Genomic DNA, 24,358 nt, shown 5'->3' with positions numbered 1-24,358 from the left:
TCTGTACTGCCCAATTCCCAATGTCTTACACAGCTTTTTCAAACCGTTCCGGGGCACAGTACTGCGTCACCAGCAAAATACAAGTATACCTTAGGCCGGAATGGGGCCAAGGTTCGTCCACAGATCAGAAACAACTGCACAATCCACCGACTGAAAAGACCATGTACAGACACACATAAGGACTCGCTTTACAGCTGAAGTCAGAATATATCTAGAGATAAGATCGATTGGTAGTCTGATGGAGGGTGGAAGTTCCCCGCCTTGCCCATACATGCTCACACATTCCTGCCCTCTACAACGTAATCCTTCTCCCGGCCGTATTTAGAGCGCTCGGAACGCAAAGGACGGAAACTCGAACCGGACAGACAAATTTAGAACCATCTTGTTTGTCACTGGAGGAGGACGGGGAAGAAATATTAGCTCGTTACCTGCTCCTCCGACAGACCAACACAAACTCCACGGTAAATATTTAATTGTTTTATGATTGTTTGATGTCTTATGTAAATCTCAATGCTCCGATGTTTGACTATACTACGGCATATTTAGTGACATGGTGCGATAGTTCACTGTGTACTGAAGATGGTTGACTAGCCGTAATGCCCGTTTAGGAGATTGACTAGGTGTGGAATTTGGGAGGTAAGTCCTTCAACACTTGTTATGGCTGTGTAGTATGCCGCCGTGACCTAACCGTCATCCTAATTTTGAAAAAGTCCTAGTTTTAAGAATTGTAAGGAGACAAAGTTGTATATTCATCGCAGTGCGAGATTCTTATGTTTTCTTTTAAACAGAATTATTATTCCATGCGTCACTTGTAAACGTGGGAAGGTATCTAGTGGTTGTTGTCTTTACGCTCACTGCTACATGCTTCTGAAGGAAACAAAACAACATATTACCCCAAGGAAAACAAGGCTAGGTACCGCGGAATGCCAACATGCCACCATAGCACGTACATGATAGATGGGTGACGTGTGCGGCCGCGCCCAAAACAACCTGCCTTTTAGGTTATACTCCTTCTTCTCTCTCTTCTACTACCACATCATCTCTAATATTGATTTTTATAAACATAGACAATGCATATTTTTGTTTGTAGATGTCTAGGTTATTAGTTGTAAAGTGGTGCATTGTTTGGACGTCACACTTGACGTCTGTCTGTTTATATAGGCCGAACCAGTTCTACCTAGTAAACACTTTCCCACGTACCGTTCTCTTAAATGAAGGTCGCTATGCGACAGGTTAGCGACCTCAGTAGTGGACTATTTAAAGCAGAAGAAAGCTGTCCCCAGGCTCTTGAATATTGTCTGCCAAAGTTGGCAGGGGGCCATCCTTCGTACGTGCAGGTGGCGGCGTAAATATGGAGGTCAAATTTTATAGGCGCTGTAACTTTTAAAATTTGTCAAACGATGATCGGGAGACCACATCCGATCTCAAATAATATATGTATCAACCTTTTTATTTAGAGTTTTAACGTTGTAGTCAGGCTACGCCATCTACATTCTACGAATGACATCCTAGCGCACATCGATTCAGTTTGCGCCAGTTTTCAAAAATGAAAAGGGATCCGTTATGCCGATTTGCGGGACGACATACCCTATTAGAGCCTCATCTGCAGTACCGCTCCTGGCCGGCTTCAGACAACGACCAAAATTGCCAAATTTCCAGTTCGGGAATGGGAATGGCGAAAGGCCCGCAAAGAGGTTTTTTTCCAATAATATTACCAATCAAAATCTAAAATGACAATCATAAATGGCACTGTTCCTTTCAGATGCCGGCGGAGGAAATATCCGAGGAGACTCTAGCCTTCATAGAAGTCATCAACATCGTGGTACAGCATGTGGCTGAGATCAGGAGCCTGTTGGACTATTACAAGTACATCGCACAGGAGAAGCAGTCCAAATGTGTCAGGCTGGCCAACACAGCGCTGGACTCTCTGAACGAGCTGAGAGAGACACTGGCAGAGGCCAAAAAGCAGCGAGAACTTGAGTTGGAGATGCTGGTATGTATATTCTGCTTGACCATCATGACATATATACTGCCTACCGCCGGTCAGTCAGTTACACCGATTTTGCTAGCCTGCCTGGCGATTAAGTTACTAGTACACGTGTGTAGCTTGTCATGGGCAGAACTTGGTGAAAAAGAAACTGTATAATGTAGGTAACGTTCTTGGCATTTTGTTGTAGAATCGTTCGTTGTTAAAGTATAAAAGGGTGATTTACATCTGTTTTTAGTTGGTGGGTGCATGTTTCTCTGCTGTACAGATAAAGTGAAAAAATTACTTTTAACAGGGCAGGATATCCATGATTTGTCGGTTGTTAGGTGTGGCTCACTGGCTAGCAACGCATTCTATACGTTTTGTCATAAATTCCCCACCCAAGAACACTTTTGTTTGTGGCTACAATAGCTTCAACTTCGTGTTTTGGTGTAATTTACCGACAACATACCCTTCAATTTAGCGGGGAAAGCTGGTGACGGAGATGGTTGACGTCACATATGATTTCCACGATGACGTTATCCGCAATGCAGCGAGTCGCAACGAGATAGAACAGATGATGAAAGACTTCAACATTGTGGAGTACAACATCCCACCGCAAGGGGGCGACCCTGACATGGACATTGTGTATAAGGTACTAGTAATTATAAGTCTTTGTTTCTTCTCATTCTTAGTATTCCCTAGTTAGGCCACACCAATTTAATTTGTTGGTTCTCAGATTTTTTCAGAAAAAATATGAAGCGACAGGGCGAAAAAAAAAAAAAAGGTCTAGGCATCCTATTATAGGCTTAAATGCTACAAAATGAGCCATGAAGTCAACACAAAAGGCTGGGTTAAAATTTAAACATTGAATTTTGAACTTTTAATCAAACCACTGCAGTGATAGATGGGAAAACTGTAACAACTAGGAAGAAAAGGACTTTCCTCAACTGTTGGGGGCAAAACATGCGCATTTTTCAGTTGATTCAGGACCAGAATCAACTTTTTTTTTTGCAAATCAGAAAAAAACGAAGAGGCGAATCCGAGAACCAACAAATTAAATTGGTGTGGCCTTACAGTGTGAGACCTTATTGTGCGTAATATGTGCAATCTCAAATCTGCTCGGAGACAGTATTCACTGACTTTGCAACTTCCTTCTCACCATTGTTGTATTTTGGCTAATTGAACTCTTTGTGACTCAGCCTCAGTGTTTGTCTGTAGTTGACAGGATTGCCAGAAGATGTGGCTAAAGCAAAGTTTGCCCTCCGTGAAAAGTGTGATGCCCTGGCTGCTGAGTCCAAGAGGAAAAAACAACGAGGACAGCAAATTGACAAGTATTGGGTATGTACAAATGCACAATGTATTAATGGAGTTATAAAGTCTGTCTATTATTTCAACAAATATTCTTAATGTCTGTCTATAATGTAGTTATCACTTGCAAGCAAACCAGCCATAATTTTCCAACAGATGCCTGGTATTTCCTTTTCATGCAATCATGTTTTAATGGTACTTTTTTGAATGTAAGGAAAACATGTTTTAGTTATGTCTTTGTACAGACAGCAGTTGATCCAAACAAGTGGAGAAAGACCCGGTTTATCTATGAGTTTGAAGCCAAAGACATTGATGGCAACATGGTCAACTTCGAGAAGTACAGGTATGTTTAATAATGTTTAACTTAATGTTACATGTAACTGAATTGAAACATTAGACATGCTCTCAATGTGTCCCTGGCCACAACAATCATCTTTAGAAATATTATCCTCCCACCCCCATCAACATGAAGTGGAATAGCCCTGATGCTGAACTGTAATATTGCCCCCAAATATTAAACATTTGCAGTAACAGTATACTTCCTGTACATTTTCTTATATTACTGTGTACAGGATATCAGATTTTTTTGATTTATGCCTTTAGTTAATATATTGATGTTCTCACCAGTTGTGGGCCTCCTGGCAGCTGTCCTTGGTACTGAAGCAGAACAACCGGAAGTCCCACTGTAGCACCAAGGACAGCCACCAGGAGGCCTACATTTGACCTTGACCTTCAATGTATGTAATATTCAGGGGTCATCCGCTGCTCATCGTCAATGTGGCGTCAAGATGTGGGGGTACGGACCGGAACTACAAACAACTCATGGCACTGTACCAGAAGTTTGCAGAAAAGGGACTGAGGATTCTGGCATTCCCATGCAATCAATTCCACAACCAGGTGAGCTGACACTTGTAACTGTAACATCCAACACAAAAAATTGGACTTTATCTTGGTGCCTTGATAAAAAGTACATCATCTCATTTTAACAAGTAATAGATAAGGATTGAAAAAAAGGAATGTCTGTTTTTCTTATATTTCAGGAGCCATACATTGAGAGGGACATTAAGGAGTTTGTTACCACCCGCTATGGGGTGAACTTTGACATGTTCAGTAAGATCCACGTACTCGGAGCAGAAGCTCATCCAATCTACAACTGGTTGGTGAACACCACACGTGGGACACTTGGAGAGTAAGTAACAGTTACAGACAGACAACTTTGACAAGATATGGAAATTACGAGTATTGCGGCATTACGAGTCCCGTTTTCTTGAGTTTCCTTTTCACGTTCCAGCTATTGTCCTTTAGCTTTGGCCAATTTCCTCCTTTGCATACAATGTGGCAGTCATGTTCTAGGTTTCCTGTGTATCTCTATATGTGTTTGCAAAAAGTTTTTTTAACCTCCTTTGGTCGTAATAACAATATTTCACAGACTGCTATGATGGTGGTATAGTCAAAATAAATTATGAAGAACATACTTGCATTGATTTCTATATTCAGTTATAAGAAACTACAAACTACAGTATGTTTTGCTGACTAGCTAGGTTGAAGGTACATGTGGGAAACAGAATCTGAGATCTTCTTGAAACTATGTATTGCCATGTTGTTTCAGCATCATCAAGTGGAACTTTACCAAGGTAGGACGTTCAGATAACATTATCCACTAGTTCTACCAGAATCTTGACTTTTTATTTTCTTCCCTTATTTCCAGTTACATCAAATGGAATTTTACCAAGGTACCATGTGTGGTGGCGTACAGTCTATGTCTGGGTCTAGTGTTGTGCATTACATGTCTCTCAACACTGGTTAACTTTTGTGGCAACTGCATGAACTGTACGTAATATGCACACAATTCTTATGTATCAATTTCCAGCCTAATGAATGTCTAGTGGCAAAATATTATAATGCCATCTGTTTTGTACCTCTAGATCTAGAATTGATGTTGTAAGTTCTCAATAGTAGTTCTTGTTTGTTTGATAAATATTGTTGTCCTTCAAAAGCACTTGTCTTGAGGTAAGTTTCCTCCTTAACTTCATACAAAAGACTCATATGTGTAAACCAATGGCGAATCCTACATGTAGTTCACCAATAAAAATAGCTTAAGCTGAGTACAAAGACCTTTGTACATGCAATTAAACAGCTTATAACATAAATGTTATTTCACCATCTTCTCAGTTTATTGTTGACAAGAAGGGCAGGGCTGTTCAGAGGTACGGACCCAACGTTGACCCTGAGGTAAATGAAGTCTTTGTGTGTTCATGTCATTTCTTACACCACTTTATGTCAAACTGTTTCTAGAGTAATTTGATTTCTTATAATAGGCCACATTTTTATACTTGCCAAAGTCAAGGTTATGCCTGCTCTCCGACTTTTATAAAAGCTTTTTCAGTGTTTTGTAGAAGAGAAGCAACCAACAATCATTGTCAATAATCATTAAGCATTTACTTAGACCCTTGAGAGATGTGTACAGTTTTTGAATGCTCAACGTTTATGCAACAGTCTTGCCTCTATGAAATCCCAGTTGACTGACTACTGCTGTGGTGTGGTGACTATTGTCATTTTTCTTCACAGAAAATTGAGCCAGACATCCCCAAATACCTGTAACAACTGACGAATGTGACGGCTTTTGGCCCCAACAGTCTAAGGACAGACTTACATCATGACAAACAAGCATGAAGTTGTCTGGAAGACTGAATCTCTTTGGTAGTTACTAGCCGGTAACATTATGTGTCTACTAGGTACATGTGCTTGTATGTCTGTAATACACTGCCATGTAATGATTTATATCACACAGCACGATAATTAGCCCAAATAATAAATCACCTGAGATGAATACTAGTAGATGTTACTATGATCATTCAGCTCTAAAGCTTTGTGTTTTCCCTGATATTTCAGCTCCATAACAAGTCCATAATTCCTATGACCTAGATGTATTTACTGAGAGATGCTACAATGTAACTTACTATTGTGCAGCTTTCAAATATATTGTTTCAGGAAAACTGTGTAAAGGAAGGTAAACACTTGTACAGAAACATGTAGCATGTTAGAATCACCAGCCACAAAAAATACTGCAAGATGAAAAAAGTGCAAGATAATCAATGAATAAAAGACATATATGTTTGAATATTCAAGTCTTTTTATTTACATGTATGTTGTAGTGGGCTATATTCTGGTCCAGTATATTGAATGTATAGATGACGACATTTGCTCATTCAGATGTTCTTAATTTTAAGGACATTAAAGGCAGAAGCAAAGAAGGCCACAATCAATTGTATATGGAAGGATACAAGGCACATACAAATTATTTCAATACAAAGTTAACATGTTGGTTTCTACTATGATCAAGGGAGTAGAGATATTTTTACAATCTCAAACTACATCAATTTTGCAAAGTGTTCTCAAGGCTTTCAAAAATTGTAAGCTGTTTCTCAAGTTCACATTTCTTCAACTAGCAGGTTCATTCAGTTTTTTGCACATTCGCATGAACTTCATGTAGATTTCAAATTTGTGTAAGAGAGTATCTTATCAATGTCTGTCTTGGCCCTTTCAAACAAAGAAAAACATGATAAACATAATAATAACTGAATCAGAGCCAATTATTACTTTATTGATGAATAATAAAGTTTGGTCTACTAAGTGAACACAACCATGCCTGAGTTTTTGCATTATTATAATATAATAACACTACCAGACATATACTGTATTTTCCTGGATGGTCAAATTTAATAGTGCAAGCCTTTTGCCTGCAATACTTGTGCACAAAACAATTTTTTGGATTGAATTGACAGAAGTTTTCAATTATATCTTTAAGCTGCAGTGAAGCCAACATAAGCATTATTTGACATTGTAGATATTTAGATCTAACAGACATTTTGATATAATTTGACATTTTTAGAATTCCAACACTCAGTCTGTTGCGGACCATTTTGACAACTGATATTACGGCTTTCAAATGGACGTTGGATGCCAACATCAATGACTACAAATATAATAAAATTATGGTTGGTCCTGGTGCACATTTTAGTGTTGCTATAAATACTAGAGAGCTGACATACATTTGTTAATGTGTACTTACTGTCATATATTACATATTTGACAGTCATACCATATTTTCAGCTGAAGCTCACAGCAAAATATTAAAAACACGCTGCGCACACTCAACATCACTGCAACAATACTCGGTATTGATAATCATAGCTATTGGTCGGTTCCAGTTTCACACTTTTGATGAACAGTTGGTTCTGATTGGTTGGCCTGATCCTAGTTGTCATGACGACCATTAAGTCCTCCCCATACGGGTAAATGCATCAGTGATGGCTTGTCTGTTGTAAAATAAGACAGTAGAAATATGAATGTTATTGGGGAAGTCAAAGACAACATAAGACAAACCAGAAAATGATTTCAAAAGCCTGCAAAAGAAGATGCTATTCCTAGTGTTAACTTTGAAGAATGCATCATCAATACAAATATCAGAACATCAGAAAAAGTCCTGCAGTAGTTCACATACCTGAAGACACTTTGGTTGAAGAGGAAAGCAGCGATGTGTCCAGTGTCGATATACCTGACCTCACATCCCGGCCACAGCTCGCCTAGGTCAGTGACCTTGTCCCTTGGCACGTAGGAGTCATGCTTAGCTGCCACCACTACCACCAGCTCTGGGTCCACAGGCACTGATGTACACAACAACACAGCATCTTTAACAGTCATAAATTCAAATGACTCATTTTGACTAACAACTCTATCAGTCTAGCTAACTCATATCTATAAAGATTGTTAAATTGATCTCTCATAATAAGTTACAATGTATGAATATAATTCTTCAACAAGGTGCAATAAACACAATACAGTCAAAGACAAGCATCTCTTTTTCTACCTCTATGAGACAAGTAGACTGATTTGACAGCAAACCTAATTGGAGTCAAAAATTCTATTGAGGTGACCAGTATGGTTGGCTATAAATGCGAGCTATAGCAAAGTCAAATTGCACAAAGCTACTTGAAAAAACATCATGATTCACCTCAGTTGAAGATGACAAACAACAACAGTCATCACAACTTACTTGTATAGTTTTTCAGGTGTGTGATTTCATCCATGACACCTTCCATGAACACCATTGCTTCCTGGCTTCTCTGTTGTGCTTTTAGTCGAGCCTTTTTCAAAGCTGTCTTTACTTTGTGATTTTCATCCTCATTGTGAAACAGCTGTCTTGTACCTCCAGACAAGGATGTCTTGCTTCCTCGCTGAAGACTCTCAGACTTATCTTTTGTTGGATTACTCACAGCTATCTTAGAAGTTGACACTTGATCCAGTGAGTCTGATTTTAATGTCAATATGTTTGCATTCAAGTGTTGTAAGTCTCCAACACTGGATACAAATTCTTGGCCCAGTTTAAAGGAATCTTCCTGTAAAAAATGAAATTCAGGGAAAAAGATTATTTAGGGTTAGGTTTTCAACATCATTGTACTGCTATTATTTCTCAAAATTTCCATATCTCTTTCACTTCCTCTTCAAACAAACAAACAAACAAACAAACAATCAAACAAACAAATTAACAAACAGCACCTAAATGTTTGTAGCTGTTCAGAGGTTGGTCCATAGAAGTTGCGAGAAACAACATTTAATGTAACATTAGTCTGAAACCATTGAGTCATAACACGCATCAAGGATCCAGTTTTAACTGCTATACAATGTACTAGCCATAGCCAGGTTTACTCTGAACTTTTAACAATGCCACTTAATATAACATTAGTTCAACATGTAAATGTCTACAGACAGAAAAACAACTAACAGAGGTATAGTAAGAGGGAAAACTTACACCAATAGATTTGAGAAGAGCACCAATTTCTTGTATATATGCATCATTTTCATACTGTTTCTCCAATAGCCTCCATGGGATGGCTCGACTCAGCACACCCTAAATAACAAGACAAGTTTGCTGTGCAATTATATCAGTGAAATGTTTGATGTAAAATTCATAAAAATATCATATTATTTCTATGAATACTAAGGCAACCCCCTGAAAACACCAATCCTGTATATCTGCCTATTATTACCTGTGTGAAGACTGAGGAAGCTGTGCTCCAGGATAGACAAGGGACGAGAGCAATGGGCTTCGGCCAGTTGGACGCTGCCAGAGATGCCATCTGGAGGACAAAATTGTAACAAACCTGTGAGACAGTATCCAATTAGCCAGGCAGTATCCGAACATCACTGAAACAGGGAGGTGGCTGGTTGGATACTGTCTGACCAATTGTGTTCAAATCAAAGACACAGGAGCCCCTAAGTCTAACGTTAAGTCTTGTCAGTGATTTTTGTTGCCGACACACGATACATCTGCTTGGAGATTACATTGTAACTCTAACAAGACAGAGAAAAATAGACAATGAACCATGCAGCAAGGGAATAAATTAAGCTATTCGTAAAATATCCTAATAAGGCTGTGGTTTAGACCAGAAAATGAAGTATGTCAGCAGACTTACATGTCCTCCCATGGAGATGCCTGTGAGCCCCAGTGGACCCAGACCTTGTCTCTCACACCAGTGCAGTAACACCTGCGACTCTAAAATCAGCGCCCCGCCCATCACAAAGATGTCACTCACATTCAGCAGACTGGAGCGACTAAAGGAAAACAGATATGATGTTTGCTTTCAGTTTATTCATTTCAGTCTGTTCATTTTAAAGAATGGAGCAACTTATATTCTACTCATATAAGGCCAGAGACACAAGGGTAAAACATAATTCACTTACAGCTGATCCTTAGGCTTTCTGTATCCATGTGCACAATTTGCTATTAAGGAAAACTGCACAGATTCTATGACATGTATGACCTAAAAGTAGATTAAAAATTAAAGCTCACAGTCAAGATTTAAGTCTGTCATGTGATAGGTTTAGTTAATTAACTACTAAATATGAAATATGACACATGGTTGTATGAGGATGAGTATAATGTTATTTGGTATAATGCATTGCAATGCATCATCAGTTCATTCTCATACAATGACCACTGCTGAGATGAAAAAGCAATACTTTGTAAACGTTAGAGCTGATTGAGACAAAATAGAGGCACAAACAACAATCAAAGGATATAATAAGGATTTTCCAGCAGCAGAGAGGCGATTCCTGACTCCTTTAACAGTGGTTTGGCCATGAGAGTCCTGCGTCTCCAGAAAAACTACATGTACAGGGAGACAAGAAAATGTATGTAATGTATGTATGTAAGTAACAGGAAAACCTGCTTCATAAAACAGAGATTATGAAGATTTCAACAGGTACTCAAGTCAAACATACATCAATAGCACACAATCTTCATTCTGATATACACTAGTGCTTTTTAATTGGGAGTAGAATTAAACTATATGTTGCAGTTTTACAGGAGTCCATAAATTGTAAATTGATGTAAAGTTACTACTAGTAAGTCTTAATTCCATACATGATCTCCTGTGCCAGCTAGGTGGATGCAGACTGGTCTCCGTTCTGTGGGCCATCGGACAGGCAGAATAAGTTGGAACCTACAAAGGGATAATTCAGTATTAACCATAGCTGATTACGATTATGATTAAGATCACTGATTATGAAGACAGGGATGATTGAAAGTTTTTGAAACCATTGCGTTGCCATTTAATATTTCTTCTATGTCTCGTCCGGTTGACAGCTCCAACGTACCTTGCAGTTTCTGCCTCTCTGGGCAGAAGTCCTGGCAAGATGTGTGTTAGGGGTGAGGTGAAGTGTCCTTCTAAAATCTTACAGTCCCCACCAACAGTACTCTGTAAATACAAAAAAAAGGTTATTAAATAGAATAGCCCAAGACTTGGACATGCTGATTTGAATGTCAAAGAAAATATATATCAAAACTGCATCAATGTACCTCCTATTACTCACTTTGTCAATGGCCACAGGATAGTTTCTGAAGTGCTTGTCCACCAACTGGCAACACAAGTCCCTGTTCTGTACATACTTTTTGAATTCCAGTAATCTGTAAACAGAAAATTGCAGAAGTTTAATGTAGCTTGTCAAGTGTGTGTAATCTTTTCTCCCCGAGATACATTTCACACAGATCATCAGGGGAGGGACAGACAAAGCAACATCGAGCTAGTTTTAACTTTCTATACTTTGACCCTTGGACCTCTTACCTCTTGAGTTGATCTAAGTCTCCCCATCCTCGTGTAAAGAACTTGGTGAGCAGGAGACGCCTGTACATCACATCCAGCTTACTCCGGCTCATCTTGGGTACCTCTACCTCTCATACTGGTAACCTGAAATACACGGAGGCCATTCAAAGCCAATGCAGTTATATGGTGGTTCTTCGTAGTGCCAATGTTCTTAGTTAAACATCATTACCTTCATCGATTGCTGAGAAGGGTAATAAAAGTTCTTAAATTATTTAGCAGGTTTAATTTGGTTACGGGGTCACTGGTCTCTTTGGTCAAAATCTAAATTCCTGAAAGTGAAAATTATAATTTTGTTAACGCCTTCCAGATTCAAATCAGACGTTGACTACTTGAAATGACTCCAATGCCCATTTAGAAGAACCACATCGTGTATCTTTTCTCACGTCACAAAATGTTTTTCAGCTTTCAGTGTCAAACAAATTTTAAACTGTTCTCTAAACCGTTACACAGCATCGAGAAATGTTCCAACTGCATCAGACGAGTCGTGTATTAGACGTACATTCTAAACGTCTTCATAATGGCCTTGATTTTACTAAAAGCGGAAAGGAAACTTACCCAATCTGACATTGAAACGAGGGCACTGATGTTGGTGTACGCGGCGAGAAACACGTAACGGTTAAGGGTGGGAGTTGAAGGGTCATTGGAACAAACCATTCGCTTCGGGGGTGTCAGAGCTAAGAAAGAAGATACAGATGGTACTCTCCAAGCAGATGTTGGTGGGGGGAAATTGTGACCTATCTATTATATGCCCTGTTTTTCTGTCGCTACCCCCACCAACAGAAAAAAAACGGAGGCATATAACAGAAAGGTCACAATCTTCCCCAATCTGCTAGGAGACTAACACTTTAGGAGCCAAATTTGAAAATTTTAGGAATTTTATAATTCCACATTTAAATTCTACGTTGCGTGGGGTTGTGTGGCGTAATGGCAGAACATTCGGCTCAGGACCAAGAGGTCCCAGCTTCGAGTCCTCGCGGCCAAGTCCGTGACCAACCTTGTGGCCTTTTGAAAGGCACTTTACACGACTTTCGAATTCCTCACCCTCACTTCGCTGACAGGTGAATATGCCAGAATGGTCATTATCATGATCGTGGGCATTGTTAGGAAAACCGATAGTGTCCTACATTTTAGTGAAGCCATGTATTAAACGTTAAATGTAGAAACATGGCACACGTGTATGATAAAATATACACTCTGCCAAAAGCTAAAGGGCCCGTTAGTCCACATCCATACCAGCAATAGTACATAATTACAAGAGTACTTTGTGGTTTATATGTACATGTAGCTGTAGCCTAGGTGTCATCAGATTTGCTACGGACTCATTACATTCGCTGGCCGGACAGATACCGCTATCATATGTCATCACAACTGAATTGGCCAGTGTTTAATTAAAGGAGTTAATAAAGGAGCCCATGCCACTGATCGGAGGGCACAGGCTGCAAATAACTGTCGTGCAATAAAGTACATTCATTTATCCAGTGTAAATCGATTTAAAATGGAAATGTAAACTTCCTGGCAGAATGCAAAACACCGTACACTTGTTTACGGTCATCAGTTCTAGCCTAGCCACCGGGCGGCCCACTAGTAGATACTCAGTAGATCGTCTAACGGACTCAAGTGCTCTCAGGGATAAGGGGGGTACCCATGGTCAGCTATGTCGTTGACTCTGATTCTGTAAAAACATGCAGTAGAAATATCGAATGATCTCAACTTATTTACGGTGAAGTAGGCGCAAAACTGATTCGTCACAAAACCCATACATCCAACGTAGTTTCTGACTTGCATAAACTAAAAAAAATTGCAACAAAGTCCATTGAACTCTTTGGTGTTGTGACGAAGCAGTATTTTGCAGATCAAATTCGACCTACATGACCTACGTGCACACTGATATTTTCCACATTGTGGCAGGGTCAACACATCACACATTAAATAGACTGTAGAATGTTCATGTATCGTTGGGTATAAGTGAGTTCAAATATAAGGGCATCTACTTAATCTTGATGGACGTTTTGTTTTCGTAAAAATTTTTGAAGAGTTAAGCTCTGCGTATTACATCATCCATGTTTGTAAAATTTGTTGCCTTGTCATCATGGCTCACACAAGATTGGACAGGATATTTGCTAGCTCCGAGAGATGCATGCGATTTGCTTTTTGTTTATTTCTGGACAAGTGAAGTATAATATTGATGTTCCAGGGCCCTTCTGTCAAACCCCATGCATTCAAGATAGTGCGTTTTGAAAAATCAGAGCTGTAAGAATTTGCCAATGAAAGGAGACAAAAGTGCAGTTGAACGGTTTGTCAAGTTCAACGACCACGTTTGTCGGTACTGTCAAAAAAATGCAAACGTACGGACCTCAGAATCTGCTGGCCTGGCACATTATGTGACTGCTAGGCCCCCGCTGAAGTGCTTTTCTAAACTTTGCCCGCTATATGCATATATTGACCGAACAGCGAGATTGACTACCCATTGTATTAGCGCCATAAAGAGTTTGTTGTTTGGGTACCCATTGAGCGTGAGGTCACAGATCAGCCAATAGGAACAGGTGGTTGTTTGTGAGTCTGTGGCTATAAAACCTGCTCGGTGCAAAGATCAGTCATCAGCCTACCTGAAGGTTCCGACAACACTTCTGCTGAGGTAAGTGTTCCTATCATGGATAGTTTAGTAGTGATTTTGTATTACTTAGTGTTACCAGACTTTCAATGTGATATTGTACATGTACTTGAGAACCTTGCGAATGACATTGACATGGACAATTTAGTTTTTAAGTCGTTCTGTCACGCACGGACAAAACATACTCCTGCATTGACATTCCTTTACTCTGATGTAACGGCTTTACTGAAATTTGCGTTTCTGCATACCGTTCAGTGCTCCTTTTCGGAGCTGTGGTGTAGCAAGCAGTTTTTGCCTCTAATCTCTGTGGTATTGGATTCTGTAACGGTTTGTGATCGGTCTAAAGTGTTGGGCCGACCTTTGGTCCAGTGAGACTGTAACTGTTGTGCACATTTACAATAAAAACTGACAACTCCCAACAATGTGCAGTTGGATTAGTGTAACTCGGCGTTTAGATTGGAAATACTACCATTTCTGCCATCCAGTATTTGAAGGTTCCTACACCTCAATGTGTGTGTAAGTGTTTTGCGGGTTATCTTGTTTACTGGCCCTTCAATAGGAATTCACGCGTGAACACAAACAAATCAAAGTGGAGAGGAGAAAAGGTGAATTACTTCAAAGAAAGTTTGTTTTTCTTCGATGTCTATCAGTTCAGCCGTTTGGTAACCAAACTCCGCAGGGGGTAGCCATAAAATGCCTTATCTTCAACTTACACATTCTGTGTATCTTTGTCGAGCATAGGGCAACCGCGCCATTTCTGGTGCAAGCGATGGCAAGATCATGTAACGGTAGTCCAAAGGTGAAGTGCTGCGTTAGGAAACGCGCCAGTGAGTGACAACGCCGTGTGACATCGAAACAATAGACTTATAAATCATCGACATCGCACCAAATAGAGACAGGTGGTTGTTTAAAGATCCGTACGTACGGGTGGCTACATGTAGAAAACCTGCCCGGTGCAAAGATCACCCTCGGGTCAAGCCTGGATGCTGGTCTGAGGGCCAGTACACGGTCAGCACCCAGTTTAATAGGTAACTGAGCGGTGTCTATGGTAATATTTCCTTGGGGATATATTGTCCCTAGAACCGAGAAGCTTGCTTGTGTACTGGCCCTGGCAACATTCTCGCATCCAGGCTACGGCAGGACCAGACTGGTTTTTCATTCTTAGCGGTGAGATTCTGTAGTCAGCAAATTTGAGGAGGGCGGTGCGAGGACTAAGTAATATTGGCAAAGTGAAATTTTCACTTGAAGAGGTCCTGATCAAACAAACAAATATTAGTAGACACTGATAATAGTCACAATACGTATACCGTAAACCACAAGCCTCACGAGATGCTGGCAAGTCTTTACGGAACTTCACTACACTACACTGGTGGCAGGGGTGGGATTCTGTTAGCAAATTCGAGGAGGGCGGTGCCTGGATGTTTTCCTGTAATGGCGTTTGAGTTTAAAATAAAAGATTATTCAAACTGCAATAACAGCAAGTTAAGAAGTGAATCAAACACGTTGCCTTCTGCGTGAATCAAACACGCTGCCTTCATATATCAACTGAAGTGGCCGTTTTGTGGGTTTCAGCTATTCTACGTTAGGCAGACCCTTCAGATCGTGTGGCCATGTTGCTGCTCCTGTCCGCACTGCTGGTGACGGCAGCGGCCGTGACGGTAAGTTTCATCGTCATGTTCACACAAAACTAGCCCGTCGCGGACTAAAAACTCAAAATATCTGTATTTTCGACATACATCATAAATGTTAAGAATAATTGTAAATCATTCTAGACAAACCCTTTGTTGTTGAACATTATGAACTGGTCTAACTTTCTCTAACGGTCATCTAACGCATCTGGTAGACTATTCTGTCTCTATTCCTCAAGCCGTATAATAACATTGTCTCCGTTCTTGTTTCAGCCCACCATTAACCAGGCCGACATCAAATGTAAGTTTCCAACACTTTTGCCACACATTCTTGTCAGTTAAAACGAATTAGTAGGTCTGACACATTTCCAAACGTACATAACGCCATCTAAAATCATGTATTGAAGTCATCCCGTCTCTTGACTCCACTTGGAGGCTAGCTCCACTTGGAGGATAGCTTGCCAATAATGCATCAGTCATTGCATACAGAACTGAGAACGGAAACTTTTTTTATCGAACAAAGGATCTCGCACCACACCCTGTCGATAAATAGAGCAAACACAAAGTCGCTGTGCACGTGCGCAAAGTTCGACATCCAGTAGGATCTAATGTAAATGACCTTGCACTTCACTCGGACCCCGGGAGCCAGTCACAGTCAGTGATACTTATAATAATCTCAAAGGAAATGTCGATGTAAAAGATCCTGACCGTATGCTATTTGACTGTCGGACTTCAGTTGCCAATGAAGACCAGCAGTCAGATAACGTTTTGATCTTCCACCCCACATCTACTTGGAGATTAAGTTAGGAACGTACGTGTTGTCCCGTACGGTTGTTGTATAAGTTCTATTGAAGTGGGCGGTGTCGGGCAAAGTTTATCAGAGGCCCGCACAGGCTTGCACACTGCAGAGAGCAATGGTAGCGTATGCAGTCTCAAAACGTTAACATCTTTCCCACCCAACATCTGCTTGAAGCTAATCCCAGCGGACCAGTCGGCCATGCATGCTAGAGTAGAGTAGAGTAGAGTAGAGTTGATTCATGCCGGGTAGGAGTCCTGCTCCAATTTGGGCCGCTCTTCAGTTTACTGACATCTCTGGACGTAGTGGGTGGTCCAAAGCTCTATAATTGTAGACGACTAGGCTGGCGTGCTGGCGCCAGTGGGGAGGCCTGGAAACATTGACAATAGATCGCACGTCGTAACGTTAGTCTATCTGTTAGCTAATTGCCTCGACGACCGCAACTGGACACCTTGAACCGACATAAGCTCCACACGCAGGCTTCGTGGGCGTTCAACGCTGGGAGAGCCGCACTTTGGACTCCACAGTCGCCATGTTTATGGCGCAAAAACTTCATGATCCAGCTGAAGCTTGCGATTCAAGGCTAAAGGAGTTCATGTCAGTGTTTTTGATCCTTCTTGCTGCAGCAGTAATGAGGGTGATCGCGATGAGGTACAGAAACTGTAAACTTTCCCAACATTTACTATCCACCAAGAGTAAATGTTACTGGAGTAAATTCTTGGTACGCATCACATTCACAGGGGATCAGTATGTAACAGCGAGGATATAGTCTCCTCCTGTTTCTTACAAGTAAGGCAATTTAGCCATCTAGAGGCAAGTGCTGAAGAACAGCTTGTTACCCGTACTGTAAAGGCAAGGATCTCATTATTATTCAAGCTCTTGTCACGACAATAGAAGTCCATCATGTTCCTTGAGAAATCTAACTAAAAAGACGCCTCTCAATCATCTGGAAAAGCCACCTGGCGGCCAGATTAAAAATTGCAACAACAAAACATATACTATGCTTTGTGTGGTCCTATGATTATGAAGCTAGCTGGAGTCGGTGTGCCAGGCAGTATCTGCTGATACAGGAACTGTCTCCAGATACTTGATGGATTGATTGGTTCCACGACTGTAGAATTAATGTGAATACAGTGATGTTTATCAGAATGCCACAGCTGTGAAGGGACTTTAAGATCAAAGTCCACATTCTTGAATTACATCATCACTTAAGTCCATTGCCAAAGGTTATCTTAAGTTAGTGAAAAGTCATACTTAAGTAACTTAAAAGTCATACTTAAGTCCATTGCCAAAGGTTATCTTAAGTTAGTGAAAAGTCATACTTTTACCAAAAGTCGTACTAAGTCATGATCAAAACCAAAAGTTATGACTTCAATAGCTCCAAACTTTAAGTGATAGGTTAACCCACGGCCATGGACTTTGTTACTTCATCTGATTTAAGTAGCTATGTTCTAACTTAGTAATTTGTAGCTCTCTGTGCTTAGCACTCGGCATTTGTGACAGGGTATGGCAGTTAAACATACACCACTACATGTGAACTAGCTGATTCAGAATAGCCTCTACCAGGCACCGCGGATTGCTGGAAAAATAGTAGAAATTGGCCAAAATAAAGGGATAGTATACCAGAGAAGATCCAGAGCCATAGAAGCTCCAATTTCCGTGGGTCGCAAATTGGATCCGGAGCTTCTATGGCCCTGGATCTTCTCTGGTATACTATCCCTTTATTTCGGCCAATTTCTACTATTTTTCCAGCGATCCGCGGTGCCTGGTAGAGGCTAGATTCAGAAGTGATTGCACAACTTTGTGGCCCATAAGAGCTATTGAGCTTGAGATGGGTGCTGCCGCATGCAGTCCACCTGGTGCCAGAAGGACATTAAGTGAACGTTTACCTTTTTTTTACCAGTCCCCCAGCCATGCTGGAATGACAAGGCCACCATCCCCACCTTCCTGCACCATGGATCCCCCATGTACCTGTCTGGGGAGTTTGTCCCCAGATGTGACGACCACGGCATGTACGACTCTGTGCAGTGTCACGGTGTGGAGTGCTGGTGTGTTACTCCCTGTGGGGAGGAGATCGAAGACACCAGGACCACCGACTGGCCTGTCTGCGGTAAGTGGATGCTTGGACATTGTCTCACTTTTGCCATTAACGGCAGCCACACTTTTGATGCGAAACGCTGCATACTCACCCAATTATTTGTTTAATAGCTCATAATGAGTTCCGATAATGTGATTATCAATGTTCTTGTCCACTCTGATGCTTTCTGCCACAGCACATTCTAGTGGCATTAAAACAAGTTAAATGATGGTTAAACGTCTGTTTGGTGTAACTTTGGTCAAAGATGAAGTTCAATCCTGATGGTAAAAATTGAGGCCAAGTGTTCAAGTTCAATCGTTAGCAAAAAAACTTAAATAATGTTGACATTGTGTACTGACAGTCTTTGAGATCATCACCATTTGCAGAAAGAGCCACTGTTATGGTAACGTTACAAAATGTATTTTGAGCAGGATTTTCTAGACCTAATGCTTGAAGCTGCTTGCACCTTTCCTTCCTTCAGAGACCTACCAGCTCCCCTGCAGGGACTTGGAGAGGTCCAGTGGACACACCCCATCCTGTGACAAGCACGGGTTCTTCATGGCCCAGCAGTGTGATGGGGACGAGTGCTGGTGTGTCACCAAGTGTGGCCAGGAAATCACCGGGTCTCGCACCCAGGGAAACCCACACTGCAGTAAGTAGTACAACATGTGTATTGAGTGTAACACACACTATAGTAAGTAGTATGGCATGTGTATTCAGAGTAACCCATGTGTATTCAGTGTAACCCATGTGTATTCAGTGTAACCCATGTGTATTTAGTGTAACCCATGTGTATTCAGTTTAACCCATGCTGTAGTACATTTTGTGTAAGTAGCTATACTCTGAAAAGCCCATGCTATAATGAGTACATGTCGTGCAGCATGTGTATTCAGTGTAATTACCTAGGTATGCTGTAGTAAGTACTAGTAGTGCAGTATGTGTACCCAGACTATCCAGGGAAACCCACGCTGTATATGTAAGTAATTGTGTAATCCATGCTGTAGCTGTATTGATGCTGTAGCAAGAGTGTGCCTTGAGAAACCAAGTTGAACCCAGGGAAACTCAAGCTACAATCATGTATAATATACTCTTAAAATCATTCTCCATCATAAATGGAGGCAGACCCACACAAGATCAATGCCCTATATAGATATAGAAGAAAGTTTTATCACTTCTGATCATTTTGTCTAATATTTCAGGCCAGTTCTTCAAGAGGGAGAGGACCCACAGTCGCCAGTCTAAGCCCAACGTGTGCCCCGATGGTGTCAGCCCTCAGCGCTGCTCCAGGGAGGACATCTGCAAACACCTGACCTGTCCAGGCTTCCCCGACGCTCTCTGCAAGCCCAACAAGTGTGAGGGCTGCCGTCCCGAGTTCTTCAACAACAAGGGCAAGAAGATCACATGCTCTGATGGTAGGTTACAGAGTTTTCTATGAATAATTTTATCTGGCATGCGCAGGTAAAACAACACTGGTGTTTTTACATTGTACATCCCACATTCTGTCACTTTCCTCAGGGCAACAATGACTCTTCTGATTTGTACTGCAGACGGTCACAATTGAAACGTTGGGTCTATAAAACCCCCTGGTTGTTGAATAAAGAACCCTCTGAGTCTGATACAGATTTTTGTAAATTTTTAGTTCATATTATTTATACAACTGGCAAATAACAATCAAACCGTCACAATATTGTGATTTCCCTACATTCTAGTGTACATTTTAAGACCAAGCTCAAGTCTGGTAATTAATTTTGGGCTGTTCTTACTAGTTGCCACATCCTTGGTTTTCCAGAGAAACTTGGGATCTGCCCTGCTGTGTTTGATGTGGAGACCTCTGAGCACTGCGAGCCTGAGTGCAGCTCTGACTCTGACTGCCCCGGTGCCCACAAGTGCTGCTTCAGTGGATGTGCAACTCAGTGTCTGGCTCCCAAAATCGGTTGGTTCTGAATTATAACCCCCACTACTGTTTTTAATACACCTCTATCAGGTTCTGTATTTATCTCCATAAGTACAGCACATCTCTATCAGGTTCTGTGTTCATCTAAGGACCTTGGTTCATTTAACTGCAACTCTTATGGTTCGACATAAAAACACAAAATAGTGATGTACTAGTATATAAGGCCTTCTGATGCAAGAGTGTCTCGACCACATGTACATCTGAAGTGTGCATGCCTCCTGGGTTACTAGTGCTAGTAGATTCGTAGATCTATGTAAATTCACTGTTGGAATTCCAGGTGGAATTATGAGATTCAACATTTACTTACTGTAGCACTAGTTGTTTTCTATAAGGAAACAATACAAAATTTGAAATATATGCAGTTAGATTGGCTGTTTGTCTACATGTACGTAGCTGCAAAGAGAATCGCTGTCTGGTGCTGTAACACAGTCTATATTGTCCTTCCAGAGAAGTTTGGATTCTGCCCCGTGAAGAGCAGCTTTGAAGACATGAGCTGTGAGGTCCGCTGTAACTCTGACTATGACTGTGCCGAGGCTGAGAAGTGCTGCTCCAACGGCTGTGGACAAGTCTGTGTGTCTCCTGCTGTTCACGGTAGGTTTACTGTACGGCAGAAGTTTCTTCAGTTTGTAACATCTACTAGCATACCAGATCACATATATCCACCACACTGTAAAATGCATCTATCTAATGTGTAATAAACAGATCTCCAATGCAACATCCAACAGTAAAGTGCACTCCTGCAAATCTTCACTCACAGTGCATACCTTAGGGCTGCTGCACTACTGATCAAGATTTTTGGAAGTGCCAGATATGATGAAGATGGTGAAAGACCTTTATTGTGCATTCATGCCACGACGGGCTAGGTACAGGTCAAGACTTAACAGACACATAACAAACATAAATGTGAATATATGTTGTTTACTTGTCTTTTCAGACAAGCCAAGCCAGTGCCCTGCGATGTGGCAGATCTCTGAGGAAATCTGCAACGACGTGTCCCTGATGTGTGAGTCTGACAACGACTGCAGCGATGACGGCAGGTGCTGCAGCACCAAGTGTGGCAAGAGATGCACCAGCATCACCACCACAGGTCAGAACACGTGGGCCAGAATGTGTACATTGTAGGTCAGAACATGTGTAGGTCAGAACATGTGGGTCAGAAGTTGAACACATGGGTCAGAACACGTGGGTCAGCAATTGTAGGTTAGAAAGCTTGGGTCAGAACACGTGGGTCAGAATGTGTAGGTCAGAACATGTGGGTCAGAAGTTGAACACATGGGTCAGAACACGTGGGTCAGCATTTGTAGGTTAGAAAGCTTGGGTCAGAACACGTGGGTGAGTATGTGTTGGTCAGAACATATGTGTCAGAACACATGGTTCAGAACACGTGGGTCAGCATGTGTGGGTTAAAACATGGGCCATTGTGATAACATATGGGTCAGAACACGTGGGTCAGCATGTGTGGGTTAGAAAGCTTGGATCAGAACACGTGGGTCAGAACATGTGGTTCAGCACATGTGGGTCAGAACACATGGGTCAGAACACGTGGGTGAGCTTGTGTGGGTTAGAACACATGCCATTGTGTAAATACCTGGGTCAGAACACGTGGGTCAGCATGTGTGGGTATCATATATTACCTGGCAAAATTGACAATGTTACATTTTGTTGAATTGTTCCATCTGCCCTCCACAGTGCTGCCACCTTGTGAAGAGGAGAAGACCACCATCCCAACGACCACCTTCGGAGGTGTGACCCTGCCTGTGCTCGGTCACTGGTACCCCACCTGTAACTCCTCTGGCTTCCATACACCCAAGCAGTGCCACCCCACCAGTGGCCTGTGCTGGTGTGTCGATGCCTGTGGTCGCCCCATCGATGGAACACACACCTACGAAGATCTCGAATGCAGTAAGTCTGATTGCGAGCTGTGTGAATGTTGTCTATTATTTTGATGTTGCTCAATAGTTAGAGAAGTCAATGTCATTGTCTGTGTGGATCATAAATAATGATCTGACAGACTAATTGGAGTTTATAAAGAGGATTTAAGATATCTCTGATGATGATGAAGATATCTCATTCTGTTGCCTGATGATTCGTTCATCTCTGTTCTTGTTTTTAAGCACAATGTCTTTCCAGTCTCAATCCATTGTATGACATATTTTGTTCACATAACCAGGACCTAAGAATGCCCCCTGCCATGAGGCGAGGTCCAACCTTCAGCGCCCTGGCCTGCGGCCTCTGCTCGGAGCCTTCAAGCCTCGCTGCATGGATGATGGGTTCTTTGAGACAAAGCAGTGCCAGGGATCCATGTGCTGGTGTGTGGACAAGTGTGGCCATGAGGTTCCCAACACCAGGGGTCATCTCAAGGATGTTGTCTGTGGTGAGTATATTGGTCAAACCTGCCCAACAAGACCACCCAGGGGACCGAGTTTAAGTTGTGTTGTTGGACAGGTGCCTTCTTGAGCAGGTTGCTTAATACTATGGAAAAAATAATGTCCGGACCAGGTGGTTGTTATGGCCTGGTGTTGGGCTTGAAGAAATGACTGTAACATCAAACCCAAATATTATTCTTTGTTTATAGAAAAACTTGGTAACCCAAACTCAGTCAACAACATTGATGTGCTATTAAGGGACCCCTTGCCCCAAAATATTTACAGACATTAGTTTGTAAATAGAATGTTGTTTGTGTTTACCCAGACCAGTGCCCAGACAACCAGAGAGCCTTCCACTGCCCCAAGAACCCATGTGACGATGTCAGCTGCCCTGCCTACCCTGAGGCTAGGTGCTTCCCATCCATCTGTGGTGGCTGCAAGGCTGAGTTCTACATCGAAGTTGGGAGGAAGGTCCAGTGTGATATCGGTAAGAACCAAAAACAAAACATCCATTTCTCATGGAGGTGGCCTTGCGGTCAGGGTTGTTGACTCAGGACTGAATTGAAGGTTCTGGGTTCAAATCCCCGGCTGTCCCCATCGCTGTATACCTGTGGGAAAGGTACTTTACACCTACTTCCTCACTCAAATTGCTTAGGGACATCCTCTGGATGGGATGTATAGCCAGAGATATGCCCAAAATGTTTGTGATATGCCATGTAAAAAGGATTTTCACCTTTACTGTTGTTTAAAAGTGTGTGTGGTTCTGTGTGTTTACAGTGAAGGACCACATGTGCCCCTTGATGGAGGACATGCCCCAGACTTGTGAGAATGAGTGTGCCCATGACGGAGAGTGCCCCGGGACACACAAGTGCTGCTCAAACGGCTGTGCATCCGTGTGTGTCAGCCCCATCACTGAGCGTAAGCAAGGAAATTTCAGGGTTGAATCCCACTTTCATGCTAGAGTAATAAACACAAAATGAAAACTGAAGTACTAGTCATCCAAATTATGGTTGGCTTTCTTATAAAGGTACAAAGATGCACATGTAACAGCATGCTTCTCAGCAGTAATATTACTAATAATGATATAGGGACTGTTTGACATCCTTTTGTTCATCACTATTGCAACATGCAACACTAAGGGGTAGAGTCGTGATTTTCTGTTCAACATTGTTAAATTGGTTGGTGTTATAAATGTCAGAACTGTGCAGATATACATGTAAATGCCTCCCTAAGCTAACATTTGGTTCTGCTTGAATAGAACGTCCCGGAACTTGCCCTGCCATCACCTTTGGCAACATCGGGTCCTGTTCTACCACCTGTTACAGCGACTCTGACTGCTCCGGGGTGTCCAAGTGCTGCTTCAACGGCTGCGGCAAGACCTGTGTCCACCCTGAGCCTGTTGGTAAGTGATATGGGAATGGGACAAACTGGCTTTTGGACTGTTCATGACACTTAACACAAATACACCATGAACCGATGATGCA

General features: G+C 41.7%; 3 protein-coding genes across 5 annotated transcripts in view; 2 read left to right on the top strand and 1 right to left on the bottom strand.

The window, feature by feature from the left end:
• The first annotated feature begins 311 nt into the window (after positions 1-311).
• On the top strand, positions 312-6,358 carry LOC109478343 (phospholipid hydroperoxide glutathione peroxidase, mitochondrial-like). Of its 2 annotated transcripts, none has more exons than XM_019779874.1 (10): positions 312-461; positions 1,763-1,993; positions 2,451-2,621; positions 3,188-3,307; positions 3,523-3,620; positions 4,030-4,174; positions 4,318-4,466; positions 4,986-5,010; positions 5,450-5,509; positions 5,846-6,358. In XM_019779874.1, exons 2-10 carry the CDS (start codon positions 1,763-1,765, stop codon positions 5,876-5,878), a joined length of 1,032 nt encoding a protein of 343 aa, XP_019635433.1. In that variant the 5' UTR covers positions 312-461; the 3' UTR covers positions 5,879-6,358. The 2 variants fall into 2 exon arrangements, with proteins under 2 accessions (XP_019635433.1, XP_019635423.1); XM_019779864.1 differs by lacking the exon at positions 4,986-5,010 and adding an exon at positions 4,887-4,911 and having other exon boundaries at positions 314-461.
• A 123-nt stretch (positions 6,359-6,481) lies between these two features.
• On the bottom strand, positions 6,482-13,873 carry LOC109478335 (protein ABHD18-like). Of its 2 annotated transcripts, none has more exons than XM_019779852.1 (13): positions 13,796-13,873; positions 11,404-11,526; positions 11,153-11,246; positions 10,937-11,037; positions 10,704-10,782; positions 10,361-10,445; positions 10,022-10,049; positions 9,754-9,892; positions 9,328-9,417; positions 9,090-9,188; positions 8,334-8,676; positions 7,782-7,944; positions 6,482-7,596 (listed from the first exon to the last, which is right to left on the bottom strand). In XM_019779852.1, the coding sequence occupies exons 2-13, from the start codon at positions 11,493-11,495 to the stop codon at positions 7,554-7,556; spliced, it is 1,356 nt and encodes a 451-aa protein (XP_019635411.1). In that variant the 5' UTR covers positions 11,496-11,526; positions 13,796-13,873; the 3' UTR covers positions 6,482-7,553. The 2 variants fall into 2 exon arrangements, with proteins under 2 accessions (XP_019635411.1, XP_019635400.1); XM_019779841.1 differs by lacking the exon at positions 13,796-13,873 and adding an exon at positions 11,998-12,074.
• A 98-nt stretch (positions 13,874-13,971) lies between these two features.
• The window catches only part of LOC109478354 (kielin/chordin-like protein), a 36,534-nt gene continuing 26,147 nt past the window's right edge, over positions 13,972-24,358 (top strand). The window contains exons 1-14 of the mRNA XM_019779885.1: positions 13,972-14,077; positions 15,626-15,711; positions 15,955-15,982; positions 18,381-18,587; positions 19,036-19,206; positions 19,754-19,966; positions 20,344-20,487; positions 20,956-21,099; positions 21,443-21,595; positions 22,198-22,410; positions 22,679-22,882; positions 23,200-23,361; positions 23,652-23,792; positions 24,133-24,276. Coding sequence (XP_019635444.1) covers positions 15,664-15,711; positions 15,955-15,982; positions 18,381-18,587; positions 19,036-19,206; positions 19,754-19,966; positions 20,344-20,487; positions 20,956-21,099; positions 21,443-21,595; positions 22,198-22,410; positions 22,679-22,882; positions 23,200-23,361; positions 23,652-23,792; positions 24,133-24,276 — 1,972 coding nt within the window. The 5' untranslated portion in view covers positions 13,972-14,077; positions 15,626-15,663. The remainder of the gene's footprint in view (positions 14,078-15,625; positions 15,712-15,954; positions 15,983-18,380; positions 18,588-19,035; positions 19,207-19,753; positions 19,967-20,343; positions 20,488-20,955; positions 21,100-21,442; positions 21,596-22,197; positions 22,411-22,678; positions 22,883-23,199; positions 23,362-23,651; positions 23,793-24,132; positions 24,277-24,358) is intronic.

The sequence above is a fragment of the Branchiostoma belcheri genome, unplaced genomic scaffold (genome assembly GCF_001625305.1).
Source record: "Branchiostoma belcheri isolate BF01 breed outbred unplaced genomic scaffold, Haploidv18h27 scaffold106, whole genome shotgun sequence".
NCBI classification, from domain to species: Eukaryota; Metazoa; Chordata; class Leptocardii; order Amphioxiformes; family Branchiostomatidae; genus Branchiostoma; species Branchiostoma belcheri.
Note: the sequence above shows the minus strand (reverse complement) of the source record. Positions and strands in the feature narration are given on the sequence as shown.

What these genes read in the sequence shown, in the direction of transcription:
- LOC109478343 (XM_019779874.1), top strand. Translation starts at nt 1,763, where the DNA reads ATGCCGGCGGAGGAAATATCCGAGGAGACTCTAGCCTTCATAGAAGTC. An exon ending in ACATGGACATTGTGTATAAG is followed by an intron (nt 2,622 to 3,187) that starts GTACTAGTAATT and finishes GTTTGTCTGTAG; the next exon opens with TTGACAGGATTGCCAGAAGA. An exon ending in TCAAATGGAATTTTACCAAG is followed by an intron (nt 5,011 to 5,449) that starts GTACCATGTGTG and finishes CCATCTTCTCAG; the next exon opens with TTTATTGTTGACAAGAAGGG.
- LOC109478335 (XM_019779852.1), bottom strand. Translation starts at nt 11,495, where the DNA reads ATGAGCCGGAGTAAGCTGGATGTGATGTACAGGCGTCTCCTGCTCACC. An exon ending in TAGCTGGCACAGGAGATCAT is followed by an intron (nt 10,446 to 10,703) that starts GTATGGAATTAA and finishes CTGTACATGTAG; the next exon opens with TTTTTCTGGAGACGCAGGAC. An exon ending in CTCTTCTCAAATCTATTGGT is followed by an intron (nt 8,677 to 9,089) that starts GTAAGTTTTCCC and finishes CATTTTTTACAG; the next exon opens with GAAGATTCCTTTAAACTGGG.